Below are 21725 nucleotides of genomic sequence, written 5' to 3'. Positions count from 1 at the left end.
TTAAATTAAAATTTAAAAAAGAAAGAAAGAAAACCAAATTCTACACCTATTCCTGTAGTCAGGATGTGAGTTTTTGCTTGCTTAATTAAATATTATTAACATTTAGTATCCACCAAATACTACACTACACCCTACAATATCCAGTATAGCTTCTAGAACACTACAGGTATTCCAAAAACGGGATTGTTAGTGAATAGATTCTATAAAAGGACAACGAAGTCAAAGTCAAACACTTACACAGGCCACCCACTATTTGCCAAGTATTTTGCTAGTACCATAAATATAAAAATGCAGTCCCTGTCTTCAAGGAACTTAAAAGGAAGAGGGACAAAACAAACCACATAATTATAAAACAACAGAATAAATGCAATAGGAAAAAACATGGAAAGTGCACTGGAACACACAGGAATAGTGGGGGACAAGGGGGTTGGGGGAGCATGTTAGGAGCAAGTCAAGGACTATACTCCAAGTCTGACAAGGAATCCCCTTCTTGTTTCTAGTCGGGATAATTTCATAAACCCTCATCTGAAGAAGTATCCACTGAAGTACAGCCTCAGCTCATATTCTCTAACTTTTACTTCCACTCAATTCCATTCATCAATTTCAAACAAGGGTGAGAAAAGAGAGGAAAAGACAACTTTAAGTTGGCACAAGTAGGGTTTAAGTACCCTTTTACTCCCTGACAACCAGGTAAAAATTGAAATCACATTTTTTCAAATCTTTCTTACACTCATGATAAAGACTAGATGTTTTACAAGTTATACAATCACCCCTGTTTTAAGCCTTCTGTAAGATAAATCACCAAAACTTATTCAGTACGTAATTTCTTCTATACAAGCCAAATGGTGCCTCCATAGTTATTTTGCTTAATCCAACTGGGCCAACAAGGTATCCAACACCTTGAATACTGAATAAACTTCAGTAAATTTTCTCCATTAATCCACACCCTTATTCAAGATTTATTCAATTAGTAAATTCCTACAATACAATACTGACATTCAAAAAATGAAGATTTGGCTCTTGCTCCTAAAATAAACCTCTGTGGGAAAGTCACACATCCAACAGCTACGAGTATAAATGAAGACCCATGGGAACAAAGAGACTACTATTTGTATCCTTTCATGGATATCTCACTTGACACTTCACAAAACAATCCTGTGAAATATAAGATTATCTTCTTTTTTTTTTTTAAACCAGTTTGCTCAATTAACAGGTCCGCTTATAAAACCTGGATCTTCTGACCCTTGATTGTACCACACTCTAAAATGTATATAAAATTTATCGTTACCACAAATGAAGATACTTCAAAAACCCTAAGGAAGGAAACACACAAGAAGGAAACAGCTTCCTCACCTATAAAATAAGCAAAATGTGGCCTTTTTGACATCTTTGAGCTAAATAAGGTCGCAAGCTGGAGCCCACTGCCCAGAAGTTTTACCCAACTAGTCTAACATAGAAATAGGCCTGGAAACTGGAGGAGTAACATAAATTTAAGGTTTACCAGTATATAAAGCATCTTCTATTATCATTTGATCCTCACTACTCAGTTAAGAATTATCTCTATTTTTACATATTTTTTAAAAATGCATCAGTGGAATAATGTAATTAGTTCAAGGTCACCCAGTTAGTAAATGGCTTGGACAAATCCTCATAACCCTATTACACCTTTTTATATGAGAAAGTCAGAGTAGCTAGTGGAAGCCTGGACTATTTAATACGGATCCAAGAATGTAAATACAAAATCTTCTGAGCTCTCCTTAGCCACTAGGCTACATGCAACTATTTTAGATGAGACAAGCTCCTCTTTCAGTAAAAAAATATATATATATCTTAAGTAACGAACCAACTAATTTTTAAAATGCACTTAAAAGGCACACAATGTACATGCATACACACGCATTCACATACATACACACACTTCAATCACAAAGCATCTTACACTTTTAAAACATTGCATAAATGAAAAATAAGAATAGAACTAAACAGTCAGATAGGACACTAAAAGTACCAGCTTTTTGGTCTCAACCTATGCACTGTCCTGTACAAGTAATATGCTTTTTCATTTTTTAAATATTCATCTTTAAACAAATTATTAACAAGTAAATCTACAAACTGCATTTTACTAATGTAAAATGCCTATGACTGTTTCAGGAACATAAACTATTATTCAGTTCTCTTCTGTGTAAGATTACATTATACACAGTGAGCATGCTATTCCTAAAATTAAAAGTCATCTGAGAGATATCACTAATATTTATACCGTAATGTATTTACCATATCCTCTGTTCAAGATTCTGACCGACTTAATTGGAAATTCCTGTTCACGCATTCCTATTTCTAGGTGGCCTTTGAAACATCAGAAATACTTCTTAATATAACCAAAAAGGACTCAACTTAAAAGACTAACATTTATGTCCCACAGGCCTTGAAAACATGAAGACTAAGCATATATTAATACAACCTGAAAAGCACTTTCTTAAGCACCAAAATATTCCAAAGAATATTTCAAAGACTTTTTTGCAAGCAGCACAAGAACGTTCTATCTCATACCAATCTCACTTTTACAGGTATCTAAGCATTCTAAGCACTACCTAACCACCTACCAAATAATCCAGTTCCTTCCAAAGTGAAAAGCTGACCCTCCTTCCTGCTCTTATTCAAAATTAGTGTATAAAGAATTACTGTAGACTGCTTAAATAAACTTTTCAGACCTGTGTACCAAGTTCTATATTTACGTTACTGGAAAACATCAGTGTGGTTCCTCTCTCTCTACACTTCACAAGGAACAGAGCAAGAAAAGAGCTTAAAAAACAGAAGTTACTTTCTATTAGAAAAGGAATTTTCAAGTGAAGACATAATTTACCTGTGACAGACTGACATCTATACATGACAGTGATTAAACTTTACTGAATACCCAAAACGGCAACTTTTTTTAGTTCACAATCTTTGAATTACACAACTATACCTGTTTTTATTTAAAAATAACCCACTTTTGGCCAGGCACGGTGGCTCACGCCTGTAATCCCAGCACTTTGGGAGGCCGAAGCGGGTGGATCACGAGGTCCAGAGATGGAGACCATCCTGGCTAACAAGGTGAAACCCTGTCTCTACTAAAAATACAAAAAATCAGCCGGGCATGGTGACACGCGCCTGTAATCCCAGCTACTTGGGAGGCTGAGGCAGGAGAATCGCTTGAACCCAGAGGCGGAGGTTGCAGTAAGCCAAGATCGCACCACTGCACTCCATGGGCGACAGAGCAAGACTATATCTTTAAAAAAAAAAAAAAACTTCCACTGTTTTATATTTCTCAATGTTAAGCTAAGTTTACCCAAAGTTTGAAACAACTGATAACTTCTGGTCTGTAAGATCCCTACGGCATTAGATCTCTAAAACAGAAACCAACAACATATAATATTACAAGATACAACAATATGTATATTATAGTTCCTGAGTTTTCAAGGACATCAGTAAAAGAAGTCATGCTCAAACATATGACTGAAAGTTTTCAAGCCATATTTTACAAAGACTGTGTTTTTTGGTTTGTATGCTATAACTACTATTTAAACTGATCGCTTATATTTGAAAATAACTTGTGCGAAATCATCAAGGGAAAAGGGGTCAGTCACCTAGAAACACAACATTAAACTCACTCTTTAAGGCCATCATAAATACAGGTAACTTGGAATCAGAGAAAAAAATTCAAATTCACAGTAAGCGAAAGTGAAAATTCAACACAGATATGTCACAAAATATATACATACAAAAGCCAAATGGAAACACGCTCAACCTTGATAGAAAAAAAATGAAAAGCAAAGTTTAAAATGGAAACCACCGAAATTGAGAAAGAATTCCAATGACATGACATTTTCTTGCCAAAGCGAAGGAATTTGTAGATTGTATCATTCAAATCTCATTGTATTACATTATAAAGGTCTTGGCAACGGTTGACCATTAATCTTTAACACAAAGGAGATTCAAATCCAAATGAACTGTAAGACTATCTCTTCCAGGAGAGAGAAATGGAGTAATTTACTTTATCCACAATTGTTTAACCCAAAAGGAAGGCCTTTAAGGATGATAACGCAGAATGGATCAGCCTTCAGTCTACCAAGTCCCATTTCTCACGAAGTCTTGCACCAATCCGAAAAGAGAAGGTTATGGACACAAAACAGGCTTAGGAAAGGCTGGAAGAAAAAAATCTCCAATGAATGACACACCACATCATGGTTTATTCTCCTACACAATTTGAGAAACAATAAAGAAAAATATCACACCATATGTTTCAACGTATCAATTAAAAAAATATTTTACGACAGTACATTCAATTCTCTTCTTCGGGGCCGCAAAAATAATTTAGCTCCTGTTTTACTGATTACAGAGCAAAGGGCAAAAGCAGCTGCTGCAATGCAACACAGGCTGCTACAGAGGAAGGGGAGAAAAGGCTTTTCCAAACAAATCCGTTCCCCGCCCCCGCTTACACACCCCTACCAACTTATCCCAGTCTTTTACTGCCCCCACCACGTGAACCTAATCAATTCTTTCCCTGCCCCCACCATCGTGAAATTTCACCTTTTACAGCTCCTTTACCTACCCCTACCAGAGGCACTTTATTACCCGCAGAGATTTCAGACCTTTCAAACTTTTCCTCCTTTTTTAATTAAACACGAGAGTTCGGAGGCAAAAGTGCATGAAATTTTTACATATATACGAAAAAATACCTGTTTCCCAGCAACATGCACGCTTCGATTCTCGAACCCCTCCCCATCTCCCGGGTTTCGCTTGCAAAGGCTGGGGGGAGGGAGCCAGGCGCAAATTAAATTTAGGAAGGGAAATCCTGGGTGAAAGAAGAGCATTTGAGGAAAAATGAGAGAACGATGAAGGGAGACCCCCAAACCACAGGGGTTGGGGAGGTTTCCAAGAAAGAAAGAGAAATTGGAAGGGACAAAAGGGGGAGGGGGGAGAAACAGACCGGAGACCAGGGGAGACGCGCCGGGCCGGGAGAAGGAAGGCGGGGTCCAAGGAGAACGAGGGTCGCGGCTCCCGCGGCACAATGGCCCGCCCGGCCCCCGCCCCGCGCGCCCCTCACCTCATGGTGCCGGCGGCGTAGAGGCTTCCCCACCAGCTGGGAGACGCGGAAGGCGCCGAGCCGAGGGGGTCTCTCCTCCAGGGGTGGGGAGCAGCTCGGAGACTGGAGACAAGTGTTCGGCTCCTCCTTCGGCGGCCAGGGGCTACACCATCTCCTCGCACAAAGCCGAGGCGCCGGCCCGGAGTGTGGGAGAAGAGGGTGAGAGAAAGGCTGGGGAGGGGGCGGAGAGGACGAGGCGCCGAGCGGGTCCCCAGGCGGCCGCCGCCTCCCACCTCCTCGTGGTCCTGCTCCTCCTCCCGGAGCTTCCTCAGCCGCCCTCGGAGGGGTGCCCGCCGGGGCCGCGCGCCCGGCCGCCGCTCCACAGGCCCGCGCCCGCCGCGCCGCCGCCGAGGCCGTGTGCAACCGGCAGCTGCTGCAGCCGCGGGAGGAGAGTCGGGATCGCCGCGAGGAGCCCGGGAGGAGGCGGGGCGCGCGGCGGAGGAACACGCAGGCGCCGCCCTCCTCGCCTCCTTCCCCCGGGGGCGAGGGGGCGGTGCGGGGGGAGGGGAGGGAAGGGGAGGGAAGGGGAGGCGGGGGGCCGGGCGCGCTCCCCCGCGCCGGCGGCCGGGCCCCCGCCGGACTGCGGAGAGCTGACTGGGCGGGAGCGAGCGCGGCGGCGGCGGCGGCGGCGGCGGCGGCGGCGGCGAAGAGAGGCTCTTTGTTGCCTCCCTACCCCGCCCCCCCCCCCCCCCGGGGCCAGGGCGGGCCCCCCCCCCCCCACCCAAAACGTCCCGTCCGCTGTCGGCCGGGGTTCCTCGCCGGGGGGTTCCTTGCCCGGGGTTGTCCTTCACTGTCGGCCCCCTCCCCGTCGCCTCCCGCTCCCCAGAGGCTTGGGGAGCTCCGGGGCCTCCCCCACGGCCGCGGTGCGGAGACCTAGGCGCCGAGACCTCCTGGGCGCCGGACCCGCAGGCACCGGCTTGGGGAGCTGGGACGCGTGACTGACTGGGTACAGGGCCGGGCCAGGAGACTCCGGGTCGGCTGGCGGCCGAGTGCCTCGCGCGGGGCGAGTGCTCAGCCCGCCCTGTTGCGGTCTCAGGACTGGGACGAGGGAATCGGGGGGCATCCCGGTCAGCCCAACGGCCCGACCCCGCCGCGGCTGCGCCCAGCGATTCCTGCGGAGTTGAGGAGGGGCATATAAATGGAAAATATGGTCATCATTGTTCCCTTCGCTCCTTCCCGAGGAATCCCAGCGTGCTGCGCCGATGGAACAAGCTGATGTGCACACTAGGTATAGGGATGACTTCATCCCCAAACGAACGCAGCCGACTCTGGGGGAAACGCAGTCGCCGGAGACGCGCGCGGAACCGTGTGTTGCCGTAAGAGTGGAAGAAGAGAAACGCAGCCAGTGGAACCGCTTTCCAGCGTCATTAGCAGAGGGAATCCCGGGCAGGGGCGGGGAGAAAGAGGAACTAATGATAATTTTAAATCTTCCGTCATTCCCAATGGTCTTGAAGTCACCTCCCTTAAAAAGTAGATATAAAATACTGGCAAGGCAATTTCAAGTCAAGTCGGGGAGGAGGGCATCCAGGAAGCCAGAATTGATAGTTGTTGTTGAGGTTTTGTTTTTGGTTTTTTTTTTTTTTTAATCTAAAAACAAATCCAATAATAAAAATTTTAACTGTACGAATTACAGCCCCCTTTTAGTCCCGAAGACAGGGATGTACTTTCTGTATAAAAGATGAGGATGAGAAAGGATTGTTGCTACAGGGATCCTATTGCTGAAGGGTCTCATCCAAAATGGAGGACCTGCCATGACTCCAGGAATCCGTTCAAAAGTTTTGGTGTTTTGTTTTAAGATGCAGGTACTATTCAAAAGATAGTTATAAAGGTTGGGATAATGTACACTTCCAAATGAAAAGACAAGTTATAGTGATCCACGGTCAATGCCTGACTTGCCTGTAATAGAACTGTGTAGCCCATTTTTAACCATAAAAAAGCTTCCTGGTTTCAGTCGGGTGCGGTGGCTCACACCTGTAATCCCAGCACTCTGGGAGGCTGAGGCAGGTGAATCATCTGAGGTCAGGAGTTCCAGACCACCCTGGCCAACATGGCAAAACCCTGTCTCTACTAAAAATACAAAAAAAAAAAAAAAAAAGAAAAATAGCCGAGTGTGGTGGTGCACGCCTGTAATCCCAGCTACTGGGGAGGCTGAGTCAAGAGAATCACTTGAACCCGGGAAAAGGAGGTTGTAGTGAGCTCAGATCACAGCACTGCACTGCAGCCTAGGTGACAGAGCAAGACTCCATCTCAAAAATAAAAAATAAAAAAAGCTTCCTGGTTTCAGAGCTCAATACCGAGTTATTTTCTTTTTGGAACTGGCAGCCTTAGACCAACAGCCCTATAGAAGCAGTGACCTAGAGCTATGGCACAGGATCAAGGTGGCCTCAGGTAGCAGAAAGCATGATGCCTCTGCCTTAAACATGGTGTACTTGAAGAACGCTAATTTCCACCCACGTATCTAATTACAGCTTACCATTACAGAGGACATTTTATTCAAGGATCTCCAAGCACTGGAGAGAAAACAAACTTGCCAGTCAAATGTCCTAGTTGCCATATTGCAAGTAGAGACAGGGAAACAGAGCTCAAGTAACTGAATCAATCAGTGCAACAGGCATGATTAAAAATCATAGCTACCAACTATGAGGGTCATTGTCTTACAAAAGTTTCTCCCTGTAGTTTGAAACACATACCTCAAGTATTTGAACATGTGCTGTAGAGACTTTTTTCTTGGAAAAATTAAGATATATTGAACCATCTTGGAAAAGTATTAATAAAACATAATTGACCAAAAAGAAGTCACACCAATTTGCCTTAGTCCATTCATAGCAATACAGTAAATCCGACAGAGCTTATGTTTCAGGGAAAACTTACAAAGGGCCAAAAGGGGTGGAGAGAGTGCTGTAATGACTCAAGCTATCTCCTGCCAGACACAAGAAACAAGGATAAAAATTCCTTACAGATGACTCCATAACCTACTTCTCATTTGTGAAAGTTAATCCATCCTGCGCTAAATAAGTGATATATCACATCATCTTTATTCTAACAGCAAATGTTCCAATGGTATGGGCACCAAATTAAGCAATCCAAGTGGAAAATGCTGTTCTTATTTTCTATGTTTATTAAAAATGTACCAGCCAAGAATTTTGGCTGCCTACAACCATTTCCATCCTTTTGGATGGCAGCCTGCCAGTTCACAAATTGGTCATAGCATTGCCTTTTGGATTTAGATATTGCAATGGGTGGCCTGACCTCCAAAGGTCATTCTGTGGAAGGGCAATTTGTTGGCTGTGACAAAATGTTATTGCTTCTTGTTCATATTTGGTTTAACATTCAAAGAGGGCAAAAGGGATACTTGAGGTAGGAAGTCACAGACTAATTCTGGTCACAAAGGAAATGCTGTGGAATGTGTTACCATATAGAATAAAAGAATTTTAGAGATGGAAGGAATCTTCAGTCCAGCCCACTCATTTTTCAGAAAAGAAATGTGAGACCCAGAGAGGTTAAGTAACTTGCCCACAACTTAAATTCAGAATTTCCAATTCTTGGTCCATTGTTCCTTCTACTGTATCAAACTACCTTCCTATGGGATGAGAGTGCATTAAGGCAATAAAAATTAAAGCTAATTCTCTTCTCATAAACTCTGGTTAAAAATTAGGTCTGGGCCTGGCATGATGGCTCATGCTGGTAAACCCAGAACTTTGGGAGGCTGAGGCAGGCAGATCACAGGAGTTCGACACCAGCCTGGTCAACATGGCAAGACACCGTTTCTACAAAATTTTTTACAGATAAGCCAGGTAGCTGGGCACAGTGGCTCATACTTGTAATCCCAGCACTTTGGGAGGCCAAGGCGGGTGGATCACTAGGTCAGGAGTTGCAGACCAGCCTAGCCAACATGGTGAAACCCAGTCTCTATTAAAAATACAAAAAATTAGCCAAGTATGGTGGTGGGAGCCTGTAATCCCAGCTACTCGGGAGGCTGAGGCAGGAGAATCACTTGAACCCGGGAGGCAGAGGTTGCAGTGAGCCAAGATTGTGCCACTGTACTCCAGCCTGGGCGACAGAGCAAGACTCCATCTCAGAAAAAAAAAAAGAGCCAAAGAGCCAGGTATCGTAGCACACTCCTATGGTCCCAGCTACTCAGGAGGCTGAGGCAAGAAGATTGTTTGAGCCAGGGATTTGAGGCTTCGAGGCTGCAGTGAGCTATGATCTGGCCACTGCACTCCAGCCTGAGAGACAGACTCTGTCTCTAAACAATTAAAATCAAAAACCAAAAATTAGCTGAGGTTGTGTTGGCTTGGCTGAATTGTGGAAATCATTTGAACTCTTCTCTCATAAGGGTTGCCAGCCCAAGGCCCAGTGGCTGGCCCATCATGTAGGCACCTAGGTATTTAAAAGGTGAATGAATAAATGAGTGAATGACTTCTCTAATTAAAGAGAAAACTATTCATCAGAAGAAATATACTCTGTTCTTAACATCAAGTATATAGACCTCAACTTTCCCTCAGATAAACTTTCACCCATGCTTTTTTTTTTTTTTTTTTTTTAGACGGACTCTTGCTCTGTTTGCCCAGGCTGGAGGGCAGTAGTGAGAGCTCTGCTCACTGTAGCCTCTGCCTCCCAGGTTCGAGCGATTCTCCTGCCTCAGCCTCCCCAGTAGCTGGGATTACAGGCGCCTGCCACCACACCCAGCTAATTCTCATATTTTTAGTAGAGACAGGTTTTACCATGTTGGCCAGGCAGGTCTCTAACTCCTTACCTCAGGTGATCTACCCACTACAGCCTCCCAAAGTGCTGGAATTGGGAGAATTCCGGCACTCCCAAAGTGCTGGAATTACAGGCATGGGCCACCGCGCCCAGCCACCCCTGCCTAATGTCACAGTAGGAGGCCTGCTCCAAGCCCTAGGTGTACAGTACAGAGCCATCACATTGGCCTATATATTTGTTAGCAGTGTGTACTCAGAAAAGGAAATAAAACTTGCTTCTGTTGAAGATGAGTTTGCTGCAGGAGTGTTGTCAGTCTGGCTCTGAGGGTTCACTTGGAACATGCCTTGTTTAAATTCATCTGATAGCATCAGTGTAGGCTTGTCCTCCATGTATGGGCATGAGGAGGATGCATGACTAATGCTACTCAGCAGTCAGGAAATCAATGCTAAGGATTGTAGGCACAGTCTCCCCCATCATCCAAAAAAAAAAGGCTCTCCCTCGAAAAATTAAGAGTTACTTTACGGATGGGTGAGGAAGAGAAGGTAGTTTGGAGTGAATTTGATTGTACACTTCCTGCTTACACCTAACAGTATTGTGTTTTCTTTTGTGGCAGTTAGTTCACAGTGTAATTTTTGTTTGTGTCCCCAAGAATGGAAAAAAAAAATAAGGTAGAACATGATATTCTGGTAGGATTCAAGATATTTTTATTTCTCATCTTTCAGCTTTAGCTGCCCATATATAATCTTGGCTCTAAAATATTATCAGGAGACACAGACATTAGAGGAAACTATTTGCCTCTCTGCCTTTTGCATTTTTCTTCCATTTGTCATTTTTCTCCCTTCCAAATTAGGATTTATTCAGTTACTTTCATTTCATCTTCCCCAGAGTCTCTTTCTTTTCTTAGCTCTACAGTGTTTAGATTTGGCAGAAGATTCCCATAGTCTGAATGGTTTTGGAGTAACATTAGTCTATAGAGGCCATATTCTATAAAATGCAATGCGTTTTTTCCCCACAAAATTCAGCTATGGCTGCGATTTAAAGAATGTGGCAAGTGGGCCCCATATCTAGATAACAGTCAAATCATAGTGCGTTAGAAATTGGATTGATGGCGGTAGTGGCTCAGGCTAATCCCAGCACTTTGGGAGGGGCGAGATAGGATCACAAGGTCAGGAGATGAGACCATCCCTGGCTAACAGGGGTAAACTCTGTCTTTACTAAAAATACAAAAACTAGCCAGGTGAGGTGGCAGCCGCCTGTAGTCCCAGCTACTAGGGAGGCTGAGGCAGGAGAATGGCATAAACCCGGGAGGCAGAGCTTGCAGTGAGCTGAGATCCAGCCACTGCACTCCAGCCCAGGCGACAGAGCAAGACTCCGTATCAAAAAAAAAAAAAAAAGAAATTGGATTGAAAATAAGTATTGAGCCTGGTGCAGTGCCTCATGCTTGTAATCTTGACCCTTTGGAAGGGTGAGGCAGGAGAATCACTTGAGCCCAGAAGTTCGAGACCAGGCTGGGTAATATAGTGAGACTCCATCTCTATAAAAAATAAAATTCTAGCTAGGCATGGTGACATGCACCTGTAGACCCAACTACATAGGAGGCTGAGGGTAGAGGATGGCTCAAGCCAGGAGGTTAAGGCTGCAGTGAACCATAATCACACCACTGCACTCCAGCCTGGGTGACAGAGCAAGACCCTGTCCTAAAAAATAAAAAGAAAATAGAAAAGAACTATCATCAGCCAGACGCGGTAGCTCACGCCTATAATCCCAGCACTTTAGGAGGCCGAGGCAGTCGGACCACCTGACGTCAGGAGTTCGAGACCAGCCTGACCAACATGGAGAAACCCCATATCTACTAAAAATACAAAAATATTAGCTGGGAGTGGTGGCACATGCCTGTAATCCCACCTACTCAGGAGGCTGAGGCAGGAGAATCTCTTTAACCCAGGAGGTGGAGATTGCGGTGAGCCAAGATCGCGCCATTGCAATCCAGCCTGGGCAACAAGAGCAAAAGTCCATCAAGAAAGAAAGACAGAAAGAGAGGGAGAAATGAACTATCATCATAATATAATTCTGAACTCTTAGCTCCTATGTTATAAAATCTAGCTGGTAGCTAGGAAAAAAAAAAAAGATTAGTACCCTCTTTCTTGCATTGAAGTGATTTATTGTAACAAAACTAGAGAATACCACTTAATTTTCACAGACAATATGATCAGGTGACAACTGACCTTAGAGTATTTCCTCAAAGGAGATCAGAAAAAAAGTTATTAAAGATTATTTTCTGACTAATCACAGTACAGAAGAAAGATATTACCACTAGGATGTGTCCTAAGCAAGCTGTCTAAAATTAATTCACAGGCTGGGCGCTGTGGCTCACACCTGTAATCCCAGGACTTTGGGAGGCTGAGGTGGGCAGATCACGAGGTCAGGAGATCGAGACCATCCTGGCCAACGTGGTGAAACCCCGTCTCTACTAAAAATACAAAAATTAGCTGAGCATAGTGGTGTACGCCTGTAGTCCCAGCTACTCGGGAGGCTGAGGCAGGAGAATCACTTAAACGTGGGTGGCAGAGGTTGCAGTGAGCCGAGATTGTGCCATTGCACTCCAGCCTGGGCAACAGAGTGAGACTCTGCCTCAAAAAAAAAAAAAAAAAATTAATTCACACTGCTTAACACCACACTTTTATCCCACCTTTCAGGTAAGTTTCAAAGCTTATTAAAAATCTCAATTGTCTTTCTCTTTGAAACTATTGCTAAGCATGGTGACCTAGCCAAATTCTACTTTGAGAAATTATCTTCAAATGTTCATTTTCTTGGGTTTAATGTCCACATTCAACCTCTAGTCAAGTCTTTCTAAAATTGAAAGGAAGGAAATATTCAAAAAAATAATGTCATTATGTGTCATTAGTTATAATACTTTCATTTGGCCTCCAAACATTCTAATACCCTTAACTCATTTATCATGAGTACCAACTTTTAATGAAGTAAAATGTTGATATTGTACTCATTTTGTATATGAAGCTGTTGGGTTCTTTGATCAAAGTAGGCAGTGATTGAATACTCTATTTGGTAGTAAATGAATTGAACTGCAAATCAAAAATTAAAGCCATTGAGGGAAGAATTTAAATTTAACCTCTTATTTCAGGGCCCTCTGTACCTCTCTGTGGGAATACCTACCTTAGATGGAATCTGACACGAACAAGCTTTCTTTTTGAGAAAAATAATGTTATTTGAGTGGCAGGAATGTAAGAGATGAATGTAGCTAAGTGATTGGTTGACCAATAGTGATATTTACTCACCTGCTAGGCACTTACTTATGTTAACTCCATTAATCATCACAATATTCCTGTGAAGTGGATATCATTATAGTCATGCCTGCTATACAGCTCATGAAAGTGAGGCACAGAAAGGTTAAGAGATTTGCCCAAAGTCACACAGCTAGTAAATGAGAAAGAAAGGCCAGTTTCATAGCCCACACTCCTAACCTCTGCACCACAGGATCTCTTCTATTTCACTTTACTTCCTCTGATTAAAAAAAGAGAGGAAAAAAAAAAGAAAAGAAAAAAAAAAAAGCCTCAAGTCCCACTTAGGAAATGGAAGGTAAAAATAAAACAAACAAAATACTCTCAATTCCTTAACTTCCTCATTCTGCTGCTAGAAACTACAGAGATATCCCATCTGGCAAATCATGACACTTCTATCTCCCAAGCAATAAATAAGGTCTTCCCTTAAGCACAGATTTGATTCCCAGTGCCTAGGCTTGTGGCTTTGTGCACTTTAGGGGCTCAATAAATGAGTTAAATGAGCCTCCAAATTAACGTTAGGACTTCATTTCCAAAACAGTAATGCTACTGAGAAGTAGCCCATAGCCATTCATTCATTCAGCACTCCTTCAACTTGGATACTTCAGGCATACAACTAGTGGAGGTTTTATAAAGCTTATAGGGGTAGAGTTACTTAAACCAACTCAGTAAACAAAAAACTCATAGAAATGCTAACATTTTTTGTTGAACACAGAGTGATAAACAAAGCCAAGCCAGTGAATGCGTGTGTGTTGTCTCTTGTGTTTTTGTAGTTTTTTTTAAAAAAATGACTGCCTATATTTAATGTATAGAATTTGCTGAGTTTGGATATATGCATATACCTGTAAGCCAGTGTATTTTTAAAGGTGTTCTGAGAATGTCTAACATTCTCTTTATTAACGTTCTAATTAGAATCAGAGAGTAACTAAGGGATACTGAACCCCAAAAGTAACCTCACGCTATATTTAGCTTTGGTTGTCTGCAAAGCAATTGGGCATAAAAGTCTTACTCTAGGATGAGATGTACCAAAATCTTTCACAATAACTCATCTATTTCTTCATTTATATTCTTGTGAAAAACTTTTTTTTAGGACTTGCTCATTTAAAATTTATCACCAGTGAGGGTGCTTATATTTCAGGGAAAGGTCCTGAATAGAAAACTGCTATCCTAGCTTCCCATTGAGGTTTTCTTGTCTAACTCAGGTGGCATTTTATATCTGTCAACATCTCACAATTAGTCTTTGAATAGCTCCTGTTTTGTGTGGTTTTTTTAATGTTCACTGAGCATCTCATTGTACTTGATTTTTTTCAGTGTGTCTCACTTGCAAATAATATTTCCCTTCAAAAGTTCACAGTCTGGTCTTTTCCTTCTAATTTTTCATTTTATTTTCTCTCCTCCTACTAGTGAGATGGTGATTCTTGATTTGCTTTATTTGAGTTATTTATATCTTCCGGCCTCTGTTTAATATCAAGTCTGGCTTGGCATTCTTTTCCTACTGAATGATGCCCAAATTAAGTTAAGAACCAATTCCTAAGAAAGCTGGCCTGTGATTCTTCATGGTCTTCTGGTATCCCAAGCACTGGACAGTCTGTTTAATTTTGAAAGTTGATGTAACTAGCTAAGTTAATAGTTTATGTCAGGTTTGATTCAAGAGTTGCTTTCCAGAGTAACTCTGTTCCAAAACTAGATGAGGAGATAGAGTAGGGAAGAAAGAATTAAAGCAGTCTAGGTAGAGGTGGCTCACACCTGTAATCCCAGCACTTTGGGAGGCCAAGGCGGGCAATTGCTTGAGTCCAAGAGTTCAAGACCAGCCTGGGCAACATGGAAAAACTTTGCCTCTACCAAAAATACAAAAATTAGCCGGGCTTGGTGGTGCATGCCTTGTAGATCCAGCTACTTAGGAGGCTGAGGTGGGAGGATGGCTTGAGCCCAGGAGGCAGAGGTTTCAGTGAGCTGATATCATACCACTGTACTCCAACCTGAGCCACAGAGCCAGATCCTGTCTCAATAAATAAATAAATAAAGTTAGTGAGGCAGTTTGCTCTCTTGGTTAAGTCCTACTCACTTGGCATCAACCAATAGAATATAAGGCCCTTCGTGGTAGCAGGTACCTGTAATCCTAGCTACCCAGGAGGCTGAGGCAGGAGAATTGCTTGAACCCGGGAGGCAGAGGTTGCAGTGAGCCGAGATCAGCCGCTACACTCCAGCCTGGGTGACAGAGCTAGACTCTGTCTCAAAAAAAAAAAAAAAAAGAATATAAGGCCCTTAACTGGCTCTCAATGATGGGGCTCCAAGAGAGAACAGTCAATGGAGTATAATAACGAGGGGTCCTGATGCCCTTAACTACTCCCACCATTACCATCACCCCCATTAAAGAAAAGGAGCTTTTCTGCTTTTACCTTCTATCTGGTCTTTTTGTTAGGATTCTGGTTGCCGGTGATAGAAATCCAATTCAAAGTAGCTTAATGTTACTGCATATTTTCAGTATGCTCTTCCGGCTAGCTAGATCAGGGGCTCAAACAATGGCATCCTCTCCATCTTTTAGTTCTGCCTATCTTTGCCTTTCTTTGTGTTTTGACCTATTTTCTCCTCCTATATATAGTCCCAACCGCACTTTCTACCAGTTCTGTGATCCCAAAGCTAGATAATCTGTCCAAGTAGCAAGGTCTCTCTGATTGGACCAGCAGGAGTCACATGGTCATCCTGAACCACTGGCTGCAACCAGGGTGAAGAGGTTCTCTTATTGGCCAGAACCAAATCATGGGCCCACCCTTGGTCAGAAAGACAGCTCTCTTACCGGAAGGGATGGGTCATAAAATAATATACTGGGCAACCAAATCCAAAACTACTCAAAGGGCCTCCAGCTAGGGAGCATGGGTTTAACTAAACAAGAACGACATTCTTGAGTGAGGTAGGAGGAATGGGTAAGGGAATAATTTTTCTTTGGTGGTGGGAGTCAATTTACAAAGAACAGACCAGGTGGCTCACGCCTGTGTAATCCCAACTTTTTGGGAGGCCAAGGCGGGCAGATCTCCTGAGGTCAGGAGTTCGAGACCAGCATAGCCAACATGGTGAAACCCCGTCTCTACTAAAAATACTAAAATTAGCCGGGTGTAGTGGCACATGCCTATAGTCCCAGCTACTCGGGACGCTGAGGCAGGAGAATGGTGTGGGCCAGGGAGGCAGAGCTTGCAGTGAGCCGAGATCGTGACACTGCACTCCAGCCTGGGCAACAGAGCGAGACTCCGTCTCAAAAAAAAATAAAATAAAATAAAATAAAAGCTAACTGATAGATCCATTCTTTTCTTCAACAACTTCCCATAAGTCCTTGAATAGAATAATGACTCCTGCACCGAGAGGAGTATTTGTGGTTGAAGCTCTTGGTCCAGCTGAAACATGTTCACTTTCAGCCGGGCACAGTGGCTCACACCTGTAATCCCAGCACTTTGGGAGGCTAAGGCAGGCAGATCACCTGAGGTCAGGAGTTCGAGACTAGCCTGACCAACATGAAGAAACACCGTCTCTACAAAAATACAAAATTAGTTGGGTGTGGTGGCGCATGCCTGTAATCCCAGCTACTTGGGAGGCTGAGGCAGGAGAATCGTTTGAACCTGGGAAGTGGAGGTTGCAGTGAGCCAAGATCGCTCCATTGCACTCCAGCCTGGGCAACAGGAACAAAACTCTGTCTCAAGAAGAAAAGAAAAAAAGAAAGATGTTCACTTTTGCCCAAGATCTCATATCCAGGCATATTCTTAAGACTTTGCAGAGACCATGAGCCTTGATGTACCACAACTACTCACCACTGGTTCGTTGACTGATATTCTTTGGAGTTCTTCCTCCAGAAGGGAGCAGAAAATCCAAGATGGGAAGGATGAGAATAATAAAAAGGTGGAAACTCTGAGGGCACCAGATTATATACAGTTAAGGCAGGAGTTATTATTTATTTATTTATTTTATGTATTTATGTATTTATTTATTTCATTTTTTTTGACACAGAGTCTTGCTCTGTTGCCCAGGCTGGAGTGCAGTGGTGCGATCTCGGCTCACTGCAAGCTCCGCCTCCCGGGTTCACGCCATTCTCCTGCCTCAGCCTCCCCAGTAGCTGGGACTATAGGCGCCCACCACCACACCCGGCTAATTTTTTGTATTTTTAGTAGAGACGGGGTTTCACCGTGTTAGTCAGGATGGTCTCGATCGATCTCCTGACCTCGTGATCCGCCCGCCTCGGCCTCCCAAAGTGCTGGGATTACAGGCATGAGTCACCGTGCCCGAAATTTTATTTATTTTGAGACAGAATCTCGCTCTGTCACCTGGGCATCATTCAGTGGTGCGATCTCAGGCCACTGCAACCTATGCCTCCTGGGTTCAAGCGATTCTCCTGCTTCAGCCTCCTGAGTTGCTGGGACTACAGGCATGCGCCACCACGCCCAGCTAATTTTTGTATTTTCAGTAGAGGCAGGGTTTCACCACGTTGGCCAGAATGGTCTCGAACGCCTGACCTCAGGTGATCCACCCCCTCCGCCTCCCAAATTGCTGGGATTACAGGCGGGAGCCACTGTGCCTGGCCCTATTTATTTATTTATTTATTTATTTATTATTTTATTTTTGTCGAGACAGAGTCCTACTCAGTCACCCAGGCTGGAGTGCAGTGGTGCGATCTCAGCTCAACACAACCTCCATCTCCCTGGTTCAAGAGATTCTCATGCCTTAGCCTCCCAAGTAGCTGAAATTACAGGTGCTCTACCATGCCCAGCTAATTTTTGCATTTTCAGTAGAGACAGGGTTTCACCACGTTGGCCAGGCTGGTCTTGAATTCCTGACCTCGTGATCCGCCCGCCTCAGCCTCCCAAAATGCTGGGATTACAGGACTGAGCCACCACGCCTGGCCCTATTTATTTATTTTTGAGACAGGGTCTCACTCTGTTGCCCAGGTTGAAGGTAGGCGTTCTTGAGGCCATGACAAGAGCTGTAACTTGATGTCAGATGATCTAGATTCTTATTTCCCCCTCTGCTTATTTTCCTTTTGTTTTCCAGAAATCTTTGGTAAAGTTTTGTTGGAATGTTCCAAATTGCTCTCAGCTGATCCACAAGTTAGTAAAGGAAGAGTCTTTGTCCATGCTCAAGTTCAAGTTTCTAAGGAGAACAGCACCCCTCTCATGCTATCAGGTTGATGGCAGAGGAAGATACTCTCTTTAGTCCACCTAATAAATTCCTTAGGAATAAACACTTAGGAATCAGCTTGTACTCAGATACGCTTGGCAGAGTTCTCAGTGAGAGGCCATTGTCCATATGTCATGGCTAAGGAGGTGGGCATGAGTTGGGATAAAACTCATGTTTCTTTCCAATTTGTAAAAGACACTGAGGTCATCCCTCAGAAGAGTTCAGTGAGGCCATTTCTCTCGAACGGGGGAAGAAGGAAGGAAGCTGATATTCCTGGAGGTCTCAGAACAGTATTTTAGATCATGGCCTCCAGACTTACTAGGCAGCAGTCCAGTGGAGTAACTGCAGTGAAGGTAGATTATATGAGGTCCAAGAAGGCTGTAATAAGGGAACGGAGAGCTCAAGACACTTAGATCTCAATAGAAGCTGACATCTGGGTCAGGAAGAGGAAAGAATCAAGGCTAATAGGAGGGGGAGGGAAATTCTTTACAAATACCTGCAATGTAACCGTCTGGAAGGGGTCCTGGGAACCAACTATATTGCATATCAATATAAACCCGGCCTCACAGGAGGAACCCTCAGTTTTTTTCACTAGGGACCCAAGCCACTCTCTGCTGCTTTGGAAAGATTAACTATATTATGATCGATGCCAGAGGACGTATATATATATCTTGTCCACCTCAGCTTCCCAAAGTGCTGGGATTACAGGCATGAGCAACTGTACCCAGCCCAAGAAACCTATATTAATTACTCCTTTTAAAAAAGATTTCAATGACAGCCAGTTTGAACTAAGAGAATTCTTTCTCATGTAATGAAATCTCAGGAAAGGCAGGGATGAACAGCATCTCAAACAGGTCAGAACTCTTTCTGTCTTCCATTTTTTACTTCTCTGTGAGTATTAGCTTCTTTCTTTCAGGTTGGCTTCTTCGCAAAGCTGTAACCACAACAGCCAGCAGCTCCTGGCTCGCCTCTTCCTTGGCCACCAGAGAAGGATGGACTCTTCCCTCAATAAACTATAGGTGGGGGGAAACTGGGGAAAGGCTCTGATTGACTTACTTGGGTCATGTGCCCATATCCCACCCAAACACTGGTCAGGAGGTAAAGTACTTTCATTGATTCTTCTCAGGTCACATGCCCAGCTTCAGAGCCCTCCTAAAATCCTTGGAGGCAGGGAAGAGAGACTGTCCTTCAAAGAAGGGAGGGATTACTCCCTGAAGACAGACATGAAACAATGCTAAGTTCTGATTTTCTTACCAAGTTCTGCTGCTTCCCAATGGATCACACATTTAAGGAGTAAGATGGAAAATAATAGAGAAAAACCTAAAATAATGGCATAATAACAAGCTCTGAGCAATGTCTTTCTCTTTTTTTTTCACTTTATCACCCTCTGTATTTTACTTTTTCCCTAGATGTGTAATAAAAATTGTGAAAAGAAGAATGAAAATAAAAAGGAATAAATAATTTTTTGAAACCAGCAGTATTAAAGATAACCCAGTCATTGTATTAGGCCTAAATACATAAATAAAGCAGCAGAGATGCACTTGAATGTAGAAAAAAATGACATCATCAACATTGAGGGAAAAATAAATAAATGTAGAAAAATATTTTTTAAAAACTCTTCTAAGGAATGGAAGGGGTTACAAGAAGCCCTTAAAATAAATTCTTTCCGGTTTCAGGGGAGTTTATTAATATCACATTAACATTTAGTTGAGTTGTTTTTTGCTAACATTGGAACTGGAGCTCTGTATTGTATTGGCTACTGAGTTTTACTGCATAAATCCCTCCCCTCGATTAGCTGAAGGGAGTGAGAATCCTTTCTAAGTTTGTTTCCGTCTGTTTGGACTGCATTAAGACATCAATTCATGATTACATAGAACCAAGGGAAAAGCCTATAAAATCAGATCAACTACCGTGTTGTTAGTTTATTCCATTAACCATCTAAATTCAATTATTTTTAATGAAATATATTGTGATATAACTTATATATAATAAAAGGCCCCTGTTAAATCTATATTATCAGTTTTGACAAATGTATATGATCATGTGACCACCATCACAATCAAGGTAGAGAACAACCCCGTTACCCCCCAAAATTTCCTGTAATCCTTCCTAGTTAATCTTGCTCTCAACCTCAGCCTGGTCTGCTCTCTGTTACTATAGATTAGATTTGTCTTTTCTAGAGTTCCATACAAATGTAATCATGTAGTATGTACTCTTGTGTCAGTTTCTTTCACACAGCATAATGGATTTATGGTATCAGTAGATCATTCCTCTTTACTGCTAAGTAATATTCCATTGTATGGATATACCACAATTTGTTTAAATTTGTTGATCCATTTATGTATTATTGGACATTTGGCTTGTTTCCAGTTTGGGGACTATTATGTATACAGTTGGTATGTACATACATATACAAGTCTTTGGGCATATATTTTCATTTATCTTGGGTAAATAATTAGGATTGGAATGGCCAGATCACGTGGTAAGTGTATATTTAAAGAAAACTGCCAAGTTGTTTTCCAAAAATGTTGTGTCATTTTACATTCCCACCAGCAATATATGAGTTTCATTTGCATCACATCCTGGCCAACACTTGGTATGATCAGTTTTTAAAATTTTGACCATTCTAGTGGATATGTAGTGGTATCTCATTGTGGTTTATATTTATTTATTTATTTATTTATTTATTTATTGTTTTGAGATAGAATCTCACTCTGTTACCAGGCTGGAGTGGAGTGGCGCAATCTCGGCTCACTGTAACCTCCACCTCCTGGGTTCAAGTGATTCTCCTGCCTCAGCCTCCCAAGTAGCTGGGACTACAGGTGCATGCCACCATGCCCAGCTGATTTTTGTATTTTTAGTAGAGATGAGGTTTCACCATGTTGGCCAAGATGATCTCCATCTCTTGATCTCCTAATCCACCTGCCTCAGCCTCCCAAAGTGCTGGGATCACAGGCGTGAGCCACGGTGCCTGGCCTGTTTATTTATTTGTATTTATTTGGTTTTTTGTTTGTTTATTTGTTTGTGTGTTTTTTTTGTTTTTTGTTTTTTTTTGGAAACAGAGTCTCCTTCTGTCACCCAGGCTGGAGTTCAGTGGTGCTGTCTCAGCTCACTACAACCTCCACCTCCCAGGCTCAAGCAATTCTCATGTCTCAGCCAACCAAGTAGCTGGAATAACAGGTGCACGCCATCATGGCTGGCTAATTTTTCTATTTTTAGTCGAGATGGGGTTTTACCATGTTGGTCAGGCTGGTTTCAAACTCCTAACTTCATGTGATCCACCCGTCTCGGCCTCCCAAAGTGCTGGGATTACAGGCGTGAGCCACCACGCCAGCCCTTATTGTGGTTTTAATTTGCATTTTTCTGATGACTAATGGTATTGTGTTGAACATCTTTTGATGTGCTTACTGGCCATCCATATACCTTTTCTGTTCCTC

General features: G+C 43.1%; 1 protein-coding gene and 1 long non-coding RNA gene across 23 annotated transcripts in view; one reads left to right on the top strand and one right to left on the bottom strand.

The window, feature by feature from the left end:
* ENAH (ENAH actin regulator) overlaps positions 1-5596 on the bottom strand; it is a 154849-nt gene extending 149253 nt beyond the window's left edge. For 2 of the 22 annotated variants that reach the window (XM_031655326.1, XM_031655340.1), the window contains exon 1: positions 5087-5596. In XM_031655326.1, the coding sequence (XP_031511186.1) occupies positions 5087-5091 (5 nt within the window). In that variant the 5' untranslated portion in view covers positions 5092-5596. The other 20 variants (XM_031655304.1, XM_031655311.1, XM_031655312.1 and 17 more) reach the window with 15 other exon arrangements.
* A 9802-nt stretch (positions 5597-15398) lies between these two features.
* LOC108582099 lies at positions 15399-20792 on the top strand. The gene is made up of 3 exons (XR_001895324.3): positions 15399-16039; positions 19205-19307; positions 19415-20792. It is a non-coding gene; the product is annotated as an uncharacterized LOC108582099 (long non-coding RNA).
* The last annotated feature ends 933 nt before the right edge of the window (positions 20793-21725 follow it).

The sequence above is a fragment of the Papio anubis genome, chromosome 1 (assembly GCF_008728515.1).
Source record: "Papio anubis isolate 15944 chromosome 1, Panubis1.0, whole genome shotgun sequence".
Classification (NCBI taxonomy): domain Eukaryota; kingdom Metazoa; phylum Chordata; class Mammalia; order Primates; family Cercopithecidae; genus Papio; species Papio anubis.
This window is presented reverse-complemented; position numbering and strand designations above follow the sequence as displayed.